Source organism: Mesoplodon mirus, assembly GCF_964341445.2.
Source record: "Mesoplodon mirus genome assembly, chromosome: 17".
NCBI classification, from domain to species: Eukaryota; Metazoa; Chordata; class Mammalia; order Artiodactyla; family Ziphiidae; genus Mesoplodon; species Mesoplodon mirus.
Window position 1 is genome coordinate 11,312,003 of NC_138993.1, and position 12,407 is coordinate 11,324,409.

Genomic DNA, 12,407 nt, shown 5'->3' on the forward strand with positions numbered 1-12,407 from the left:
ATGTTAATGTTTTAAGTATTAGTGCTAAGGATGACAATTTAGGATAAATAAAAAAGAAATGTTTAGTAGAGATGATGGAATCCTCCTACATTGATTTCTTTAAGCTTAGAATTAAGTCAGAATATGAAAACTTACAATTACTGCTGAGTACTTCACTTTCTGTTCTTACAGTTTTCTAATTTTTTTAAAAAAATGTTTTGATTATATCACTTAAAGGATGAGCAAGTAAATGTAAGCTACATTGATTAAAACTCTGCCAGCCTTTACAATTAAAAGTTTCTATGGTACCTAGCCATTGAAATCCCAGCTTTTATTATGCTCCAAGTACCCTGGGTATAGTATTTTAAGACCAGAAGATGCAGTTGCCAGAAGATGCAGTTTTGACCCAGCATGGTTGTATCCTAATTTCCCCAATGTTTTTGCCTTTTTCTCTCCTGGCATTTCCACAGACAGTTCAGTGAGCTGAAAAAAGCATCTCTCTTTAAAGGGTAGACTAATGAAATACTCAGTTATTTTTCATACATCCTATTTCTCTACTGGTATTCTAAATACTTTACAGAATAGCAGTGAATAAATCATGAAAACATCATAAATAAACTTGTGATTTCTAATGAGCTGCAGTAAATTGTAATGTCAAAAACAGAAGTAAAATTTTTTTCTTCATAGTTTCAATTTTTTCTTTCAAGATAAATATTTAACAACATTTTAAGCCTTGTTAGATAAAGAGTAATAATCTAGAAATTAGAAGAAATGGCTATCAGTAATGGGTCTCTGTAATTAGTTGTGTGACCCTCATCTATTCTCTTTGGTTCTCTGGGACTCAGTTTCTCAACATATAGAATAATGCATTATTTCCAAAAAGTCCCATAAAGTTCCAAATTCCTAGAATAAATGAGATGGCCTTACAGTTTGTCTCAAAAAGTGGCAGGTAGTTATGAACTTGGTTAAAAGACCTGAAATCCAGAAAAGATTTGACGTGCCCAGTTTCAAAGCTATCACCTGTTTCCAGGTGTTCCCCCACCAAATGCATCTTCCACATTTATGTCAGAGATGTTTTTCTTAAATGCAATACTGATGAAGATTTTGAAACAATTTCTTATTATACAGTAAATGATGAACTTCTTAGTTTGGAATATAAAGTCCTCATCTTTCACCAGCCATAAGGATCTATTTGCAGTCCTTCAATCTTTTGTGATTTTTCATACCTCTTTGCCTCATGAAGTTTCTAATATTGAACTTTCCTCTTCTTGGCTGATTCCCATTCGTCCTTTTCAATTCAGCTTACTGTTCCCTGATAAAGCTCATCCTTTATGTTTCTGAAAGTTCTTGTGCATAACTCTAATCAGAGCTGTTATCGAAATACATTGCAGTTGATTTATTTGTCTCTTGTATTTCATTCAAGTATCTCTGACACGGGTTATGTCTTACTTGTCTTGGTATCCCCTAACTTGTCAGTGTATTCCCTTAACCTGTCAGTGCCCAGTAAGTGTTACAGAAAAGAGGGAGCAAGTGGAAAGAAGAAAGGAATTATTATAGGATCCATGAGTGAGATATAAAACTCACTTGTCTTAATAAGTCACTATTTAAAAGCCATTTCTTATCTTCAGTATCTCGCTTTACACTTAGGATAGTTCTTGAGGTGTACAGATCAAATAGTATCCTTTTTACAAAACTCACATAACTAGTTAATGGAGATCCCCAAGACTCTGTCTTTGGACCACTTCTTCCATCTATTTGCATTGACTTCTTTGGTGATTTCATCCATGTTCCTGGCATTAAATAACATATAGTCTGATTACTACCAATTTTATGTCTCAGCCCAAACCTGTCTCCTAAACTGAAGACTCAGCTATCTGATTGCTTATTCAACATTACTACTTGGATGATTAATAACAGTTATAAAACAAACAAACAAGCAAAAAAACCTGTTCCAACCATAGCAGTCCCTGTCTTAGTTAATGGCAGTTCTGCCCTTCCAGTTGCTTAAGGCAAAACTCTTTACATCATCTTTGACTTTTCTCTCATACCCACATCCAGTCTTCTGCAAGTCGTGTCTGTTCTGCCTTCTTAATATAGTCAAAATTTGACCCATTGTTCACCAGTTTCACTTTGCAATTCTGATCCAAACTACTCTCATTTCTTACTTATATTATTGTAGTATTCTCCTAACCAGTCTCCCCGCCATTTGCCTTTTCCCCCTCATCTATCCTTAACATAGCAGCCAGTGTGATCCTGTTATAACCTAATGTTATATTGCTCCCCTATTCCTAAGCTTTTAATGGCTGCTGACCCCACTCTGAGGAAAAGACAGCATCTTTACAGTGGACTATAAGGACCTATGATCTGAGACCCTGTTACTTCTTTCATCTCATCTCTTATATCTCTGCATATCACTCAGTCTTCTCAAGTCACACTAGCCTTCTTCCTGTTCGCTATCCCATGACACTCTTCCCTAGATACCCTCCTGACTTGTTCATTCACCCTGTCAATGTTTCCTCAAATACCACCTTCTGAATAAGTCTTCTCTTAGCCACCGTTCCAATAATACTCCTTATTCCTGTCCATGCTTATCTCTCTCACAACACTTACCACTGGTGTACTATATTTAATCATTTATGTTATTGTATTTTCTGTATCTCCCTATTGAAATGTAAGTTCCATGAGGGCAGAGATTTTGTCTGTTCTATACATGGCTATGTCTCAGAACTCAGAACGGTCCCTCACATGTCAGAGTTAAATGAATGAGCAAATCTTAGATCACACCCCAAATCTATGACTTTGAGATAGGATGAATTCAATGATGGAAAATTTACATGTATTTTGTATCACTCAATGTATTACAAAACATATAATTAATCACTCAGTGAAACATTTTGTTGCAGTGAATTAGAATAATTTTCTGGCTTGTGCTACTTTGATGATAACCTTTACAGCCTTGGCACATGTATAGATTATATGTAGTATAAAGGAATTTTCCACTTCTTTATAGTTTTCAGTCTTAAAGTTGTGGGACAGAAATGTTAAATTGTGTGGGAAAATATGGAAAGAATAGTCATAAGATAGAGTAATGCATTTTTAAAAATGTGTTTAGTGTAGAGTATTCTAGATATCTATCAGTATGACTGGCAGATCAAGTAGAAAAACGGATATGTTAATAGTCTAGATTGGTGGCTCAACTTTTGTGGCTATATTTTTGAAATCCAGATAAAAATTATATGCTCACCCTAGAAAAATGTATATACTCTAAAAATTTGTGTGTTTTTATGCATCCTAACTGGGTACCCACAATGGGTACATAGACTCCTAGGTAAGCCTTTTGATGTAGGGGGGGATAAGTAACCAAGTGGAAAATGTTGACTAAGATTTTGTAAGAGCTGAAAATTTTTACTTTCATATATAAGTAGTTGCAAATACATAATAACATTCCAGAAAATAACTAATATGTTATCAACACATACTGGCAAGTATAAACATTCAAATAATTTGTAAAATATGTTGCTTAGGAGAGAGGATGGTCTGAGGTGTTAGGGAATGGGTAGTGTTGGTGAAGAAATGATATTAAGGACCAAAATGGACAGTCCTCTGATTCTAGATAAACAATTTCAGCATAATAATCAAAGGGGAAATAGTAGTTCTAACAAATGCATAAAATTATGGATTGAGAAAGAATCGGAGAAATCAGTCAAATCCAGCTTCCCACCTCTCTCACCACCACTCTGTGACATGGTCGTCCTAGCCCTTTGAACACATCAGTGTTTGGAAACTGGTGCTCATAAAAATTACTAGAGAGTTCTTTCCCCTGTTGGTCCTAATCTGGTATTTGGAGATATGTGGAAATTTCATCTTGTTTCCTTGTCAAATACCTTCAGATTTTAAAAAATTGGTGTAATTTTTTCTCACGTCTTTACTATAATTTTCTAGACTCTCAGTCTTTCCTGACATGACTTGTGTTCTAGATCTACTGTCATCCTAACTGTTCTTTTATGGACATGATGCTTTTTGTCATTATTCTTGCAATATGGTGCCTAAAACTATACATAGGACTTTATGAGGTCTGACAGTCACAAAATATATCAGGATTATTGCTTCTTTGACTCTGGATACTGTTGCTGAGGTAGACCCAGCTCGCATCAGCACTTTTGGGAGCCATAGCAATACTAATGATACCTAAAATGTTTGGACCACTTATAATATTCCAGGTAAAGTGCTAAGCATTTTATATGCAGTATATCCTTTTATCTTTGTAACAATCTTATGAGGTACAAACTATTATGAGTCTCATTTTAAAGGTAACGAGAATGGAGCTTAGATTTATTTGCTTACTACCTTAGACATATATACACTACCAAACGTAAAATAGATGGAGGTAGAATTCTAACTCAGGTCTGTTTGACATTAAAAACTGGGCTTCTAGACACTGTACTCTATTTATATCCCATGTTGTACTAACTACCAGACTGCTGAGTTTGCTGTCAGTGAAGTGTCTGGAGGCTTTCATGTCAATTGCTATTAAATCAGATGTTTTCAGAGGTTTATTAGTAGAAAGGCATTTAATGTTGTTTGCATTTATTTACAAGCCATCATTACAGGTTGTTGAGATGAACCTTTTTTTCCCTCATTCATATAACTAATTTTTCATAGTACATATCTCATACCCTCAGTACTTGACAAGATGCCTGTAGTAGCCTGTTACAGAGAGCTTTTGTACAAAGTTGGTAATGATCGGTTAATCAGGAATCTTTGGTAATATTTTTTCCTACCATCTACAAATTTGTCTCACAGCACTGTCAATCAGCCTGTGTTTCTGTATTTTATCCATAAGGATTTTAATGAGAGATTTAGGAAAAAAATATTGTAGTTTTACTAATGACTTCTTTTCAAATCAAGAATTGATCATTTTCTTTTCTTTCTAGATAGGCAATGAAATAGTTTAGAAGTTTAGGGAAGAGTTTTGATGATAAATCCAAAATATTAGTTTGGTTTCTTTTCTGTTGATCTTTATGTAGATCATTGTAACTAAATACCTTATCTTGGAAGCAGAGAATTATTTCACTTTAGAAAATGGTAACAGTTATTAACATTTATAAGGCATCTCATAATTGACAAAGTTCTTTTAAATACAGTCTCATTTAATTTCTCCAGTCATATGTGAAGTGGCATTTGTCTTGCCATTTTTACTGAAAAACTGAAATTTAATATCACATAGCTTGAGAGTGATTTAGTTCTCAAGCCTTAATCTTCTAACTCCACATCCTGTATTCTCCATAATGTCACACCACCTCTCAGTGAAATAAATGAAGGTATTCGATGAGGAATGATCAATGAAGGGATTGAAAGCATAGTGTGTGCTTTTGGAAATTTAATAAGACAGTTGAAAGTTCAAGGTTGAGTCTGATGAATTTGACATTATCTATTAAGGAAAAAAAAAGTATCCAGAAAGAGATAATGAAGAATTTTTTTGGTACAAGTAAAATTATTTAAGATTATAATTACTTTGGTCATAAAAAAGTTTTAAATACCCCTAAAATTGAAAATAATAATTCTTATAAATTTAGATTTTTTACATTGACAAGGTCATTTTTCTTTGAAAATCATTGGTATTAAGGAAGTTTAAGCCATAGACTTATTTGACAATGAGCCATTGATATAGTTTCCTTTAAGCAGAGCTTTTTAATGAGAAAATTATAAAATATAGATTTAAAAGACCTAGTTTAGATTGGATATTTTTTACTGTCAGTCATTAGTTTTCAAACATTATATTTGAATTTAAAATATCTCATACATCTACTTTCTAGATAAATAAGTTCAATGAGTAATGCTTGAAAGTATTTATTAGATGGAGTTGGAATGCTGTAAACTTTTTTTTTTTTTTTTTTTTCTTTTTTTTGCGGTATGCGGGCCTCTCACTGTCGCGGCCTCTCCCGTTGCGGAGCACAGGCTCCGGATGCGCAGGCCCAGCGGCCATGGCTCACGGGCCCAGCCGCTCCGCGGCATATGGGATCCTCCCAGACCGGGGCACGAACCCGTATCCCCTGCATCGGCAGGCGGACTCTCAACCACTGCGCCACCAGGGAGGCCCGGAATGCTGTAAACTTTGAGAAACATGAACCTTTACTGAAAGGAAGTAAAGATATTTATTATGTTAAAGAAATAGTTTCTTTATCTTTAAATTGACTACTATTCACATCCATTTATTATTTAAGGTTAACACAGATGTTAAGTTCAGAAATGTTTTTTTTATGAAATTCATTTAAATATGCTAACAAAACATGAGGAAATTTTCAACTTCTAAGTTCACAAAGTCAAGGTTTAGAAGCTAAATAGATCTTTTACCAAATGTCTATTGTATCCTCTCAGTTCTCTTTCATTATAATAGCATTCCTACTATGAAAAACAACTCAATTTTTTTCAGGAAAATAAAGTTTAATTTTATTATGCCATTAGTTGTTATTCCATATTTCTGTCTTAATATTTAGCTTTACTATGAGGAAGCTTCAGAATTTGGCTTTCAAATGTTTTTATGACTATTTTCCACATTTAGAATATGTTAGAGATAGGATGAACATTATGTGTATGTATATTTTCACACAAAAAATTCCCTATATGCATATGAAAAATATCTAACTTGAGCATGCATTTTTCCAGTTTTCCCAGATTCATGATTATAGACCACATGTCATCTTAAAAAAGATTTGCAAATTCTAGATTCTACATAAATGTTTGCCAAATGAATTATAATAGTTAACACACTTTACAATATATCCTTAATGTTTATATCCTTTTCACCAATTAAGTTGGGATCAGGAATTTAAAAAAAAAAAAAAGGAAAAAGAAAGAAAAGAAAATTTAATGTTGATTACGTGTATCTGCCATAGCAGGATTAGAATTCATCTTAGACCTTGTGTTATTTTTCATCATTTCTTGGCAGGAGTGTCGTGGTCCCTGTTAAGAAGCCCCCTCCAGGTAGTTTAGCTGTAACCACTGTAGGAGCCGCTGCTGCTGGAAGTGGGCTGCCAACAGGCAGTACCTCTAATATATTTGCTGCTACTGGAGCTACACCAAAAAGTATGATTAATACAACAGGTATTGTCTTTATCTATTTTTGTGATACCTCATCTTTTTCTTTCTGTTTTCTGTATCTTCATTTCTTCTGCTTATTTGATCTTAAAAATTAAAATACCCTGATCATTTAAGATTACCTTAACCTTTAAGAAGGTTATTCTTCATGTTATCTTTCAGAATTTATGGTTCTAGGGTGTACTTTTTAGTTTGAGAACACTGTGGGTTTTGTTTTGAGTCTTCTCAAAACATGATGCTATTTACTTTCAGAGTGAACTCAGTTTGCTGAAAGATATTTGGGGAGCAAAACCAAAACATAATTTGAACACTGACATTTGATACGTAAAAATTAGTAAATTGTACCAAGAATATCAAGGTATATTAAATATATTAGTGACAGAAAATAGATTTAGTGACATTTACTGGTTGAAACCTAATATGTATTTTTTACCAAGCTCCCCTGAGAACCTTGACGATATGCAAGAGCCTCAACTTGACAAAAAGTGCATGTGAATAAGAACCATTGTTTGACATTGAATTAATCTATATACTTAGATTACAATTATATTCAATTCATTGTCCAACATTTTCCTAATAATTCTAGAAACAGAAAATTCCAAATCACTACAAATTTTAAAAGTCTGCCTAAAATAAACTTTTTTTTTTTTTGTAAATTTCCAGAAATGTTCCTGTTGATTATTAGCTAAATAAATCCTTACCCAAATCTTTGTGATTCCATTTTAGGTATTTATACAACGCAAGATGATCCCTGACTTTTCTTCCCTGACTATAGTAGCCTTCTCTTCTCCAAACTGTATAGCCTTGAACTTTTACATCTATTATCGTTACCTAGATTATTCCCATTTTTATTAATTTCATAGCTCTTCTTTGTGCTTTCTGTATTTATCTTGTTTATCATACCACCTGAGTCTGACATATCATGAACAGCACATTTATGGGGTTGTAGTAAGTAGAATGTACTCTATCAAGCATATTTATGTTAGCAAATAAAAATCATTAATGGAATTGTGTTAAAGAACAAAACATCTTCGATTTATGTATATATATATATAAATATTTATATCTGACTTGTCTGAAGACTTTATATAGTTTTTCCTATCCAGTTTACAGTCTTACTCCTTATACTCATTCTGCTTTCTAGAAAAAGGAATAAAAATGTTTTCCTTTTACCAAAATGTATACTCAGAGAAGTGTTAAGATTTTTAAAATATACCAATGTAATAGAAAGAAAAAAATCTACATTTGGTGTTTATTGACTAAATCCTTACTCTTTAAGAGATAAGGAAATGAAAAAGCAAGTCATCTCTTTTTTATCTTTATTTGAAACAAGGTATGATATTTTCCTTTAATTCCTATTCTATGAATTAATAATAGATATGGGAAATGATGGTAGCCAGAAGTCCAGTGATAGTATAAAGCATATACTACAATAAAAAAATGTAAGTAATGAACATTCTCCTTAGAAATACATATATACAGATACACAAACACACACACACAGACACACACACAAAGAAATTGAGGGCCAACATCTAAACTGGACCCAAGACTAGTTTAGATTTTGACATATACATGCTGTGTAAGTGTTGTGAAAATCCCAGTTTTATGGGAATTAGTGTTAGATAAGATAAAGATAATATTTAGGAACACTAGATGTCCCTCAACTCCACTGCTATTTAATATACTTACTTGGTGTTAATATAGGAAGATCTGTTCTAAAATGGCGTCTTCATATCGTTGAGGAGAACTCATTATTTTAAAATTGGGTACAAATCTTATACTCATTATAGCCCTTCTTAAGCAATCATTTTATCAAAATAAGCACTGATGCTGCAGTGCCACAAATTTATATTGAGACAGTTTATTGCAAATTATATCTTATATGATGAAAACTAAAAATATAACAACATAGCAATAAAAACATAAATTTTTCACATCTAAATTTGCATTGTTTTATCAGCCTCATTTTATCTAAAATTATTTTCATTTGTTGATGTCTTTTATTTATATCCCATTTGTAATATGTAGTTTTGTTTAGAGTAATATAAGTAAATAAACTGGATTTTAATGCAATAGCTATTTTTAATAATTATAAAGTTATTAGTGTACCGATGGCCAAATGATTTTTTAATGGCTAAATTCTATTTTGAAATACAGATGAATATTTTTTTCAAACTCAGATAGTAATGATGTAATGAAAATTATTTTGTTAAATAAATTTATACTTAAGGCTAAAAATTATTATTTTGGGAACAGGTGCCGTGGATTCGGGGTCCTCTTCTTCTTCCTCCTCTTCTAGTTTTGTGAATGGTGCTACCAGCAAAAACCTTCCAGCTGTACAAACTGTTGCTCCAATGCCAGAAGATTCAGCTGAAAATATGAGGTATACATAACTATTTGTTTTTTTTACTCCTTTTACTCCCTTCCTCTCACCTCAAAAATAGTGAAACAGTATACATTAAATACAAAGATATAGTTAAGAATTCTTAAGAATGTTTAATTATGTATTTTGTGATTATATCTCATAATTGCAATGTTTTGATATTTTTAGATCATTATTCATTATATAAAAATCATTTATTATATTTCAGTCTAAACTGAGAGATCTTGAATGGTTTTCATGATCTGACTTTCCTGAATTTATAATCCATTGTCATATAGCACATTACTGTTTCCTGTAAGGTAGAAACATGCAGACGTGGCACCATGATAAAATTGGACATCTTTGGGGTGGTGAGTTTAAAATACAGACTTTCAAAATAAATCTGCAGAGTTACATATAACATATATAATTGGAAGTTGAATCACCAAACATTATCTTTTCTATCGCGATTAATAGATAAAAATGATTTGCAGTAGCATGTCAGAGAGAATTCCTAGAAGAGTTTGACCAAAATGCTTGGAGTTAAATTGCACATATCCATACACACAGTATGTGTGTGTATTCACATTTTTAACTGAAGTGTAAAAGCTCAATGAAAGAACAATGTTATGTTACTATCACTCAAGGCAAGAAATAGAATGTTACAGGTACCACAAAGCCCCCACCTTTTGCTCCTTTTTTTTGCCACTATTCTTGCTCCTCTTCAAATTCATCACTCTGACTTAATACTAGATTAGTTTTGTCTTTTTTGAATTTTATATGAGTGGAGTTGCACAGTATTTATTCTTTTTGTCTCTGGCTACTTTTTCTCAACATTATGTTTATGAGATTTATCTGTATTGCCTGTAGCAATAGTTTTGTTCATGTTCATTCCTTAGTGGTTGTATACTATAATTTATTAATCTATTTTATTGATGATGGGCATTTGGAATTTTCCAGTTTGGGACTATTGCAAATACTGCTGCTTTTTTACATAACAGTGCTGCTTGTACATTACTTTTGGGTATACAACACATTTGTATGCGTATCTGTTGGGTAAATAACTGAATGGAATTGCTGATTCATAGTGTTTGTGTATGTTCAATTTTACTAGATAATGCCAAATGTTTTCCAAAGTGGTTAATGCAAGTTTACTAACTCATTAGCAGTGTATGAGAGTGCCTAATTTTTTATATCTTTAACAATACTTAGTATTGTCACTTTTACATTTTAGGCATTTTGGTAGAAGTATAGTGGTATTTCATTGTATTTTTAGTTTGTATTTTCCTGATAGTTAACAAGGTCGAGCACCTTCTTATATATTTATCGGTCTTTTGGTTTTCCTCTTTTGTGATTTCCCTGTTGGAATCTCTTACTCATTTTAAAACGTTGAGTTGTTTGTCTTCTTAATTTGTAAAGGCTCTTCTCTTTATGCATTTTGAAAATGAGCCCTTTGATGATTATATGTTGTATATATATCTTCTCCCATTCTGTGGCTTTTCTTATTATCTATGTGATATGTTTTGATCAACAGAAGTTGTAAATTTTAATGAAACTCAATTTATCAAGTTTTTGTTTTTTAGTGCTTTTTGTGTTATAGATGAAATCTTTGCCTTCATTTTCCCCATCTCATCCTCTGGCTGCTTTATTTGTGCTTTTTATATTTAGATACATAGTTCATCTGGAATTGAGTTTTGTGAATTTGATGAGGTAGGAGTACTATGGATGTCAAGATGACCCAGTGCCATTTATTTGAGAAACTCTCCTATCTCCCATGCTCTGCCACTTTTGTCACAAATCAAGTGTTCTTGTATACTGGATTCTGCTTTGGCACTCGATTCTACCCAATTTGTCTGTTTGTCTATCCTTGTGACATACTGTCATAATTAGCTTTAGGTTTAATAAGGATCAGTATCTGGATAAGTAATGTCTTCCCATCCTGTCCTTTTTTTTTTTTTCCAAGGAAGCCTAAGCTATTCTTGATGCTTTGCATTTCCATTTAAATTTTAGAATCAGTTTATCAGTATCCATATTGAAAACAACTTGCTGGGATTTTAGCAAGGAATGGAATTTATAGCTCTGTTGCAACTGGAGTTATATTTCTTCTATAGATCTCTTTCAATATTGTGACTTCCAAACTATGAACAGCTTCTATTCCTTCCATTTCTTTAGTTTTTAAAAATTTTTTTCCAGTAATGATTTTTAGATTTTTATGTAGAAGTCTTATATGTTTCTTATATGATATATTCTTATAATTTAAATATTTTGTGTTTGTATCTTCGTTTCTCTAGTTTCCAAAATAAATTTATTGAGATCATTTGTTTATGTTGTTTAAACTCAATTTAAATATTCAATTTGAGTGTACATTTTAACGAGTTTTGAACAGTTTATATGCCCATACAACCACTACCACTATGAAGATGTAGAACATATTTATCACTCCATATAGTTCCCTCTGCCCCATTTATAATTTACGCCATCCTTCCCCAGGCAAACGTTTATATGCTTTTTAATATCATAATTTAAATTTGTATTTTCTAGGATTTCACATAGATGGAATCATATAGAATACACTTTCTTGTGCCTACCTTCTTTCACTCAGATTTTGAGATTCATTCATGTCTTTTTGTTTATGAGTAGTCCATTCCTTTTTTGTGTGTGTGGTACGTGGGCCTCTCACTGTTGTGGCCTCTCCCGTTGCGGAGCACATGCTCCGGACGCGCAGGCCCGGCGGCCATGGCTCACGGGCCCAGCCGCTCTGCGGCATGTGGGATCCTCCCGGACCGGGGCATGAACCCGTGTCCCCTGTATCGGCAGGCGGACTCTCAACCACTGCGCCACCAGGGAAGCCCAGTCCATCCCTTTTTATTCTTGAGTATTATTCTGTTATATGGCTATCCCACTATTTATTTATCTCTTCACTTATTGATAGACATCTGGGTTTTTTCCACATTGGGGCTATTAT

General features: G+C 32.9%; 1 protein-coding gene across 4 annotated transcripts in view; it reads left to right on the top strand.

Moving 5' to 3' along the window:
- Positions 1 to 12,407, top strand: part of NBEA (neurobeachin) — a 612,123-nt gene that overhangs the window by 213,848 nt on the left and 385,868 nt on the right. For all 4 annotated transcript variants that reach the window (XM_082602053.1, XM_082602054.1, XM_082602055.1 and 1 more), the window contains 2 exons: positions 6,929 to 7,083; positions 9,337 to 9,463. In XM_082602053.1, coding sequence (XP_082458179.1) covers positions 6,929 to 7,083; positions 9,337 to 9,463 — 282 coding nt within the window. The remainder of the gene's footprint in view (positions 1 to 6,928; positions 7,084 to 9,336; positions 9,464 to 12,407) is intronic.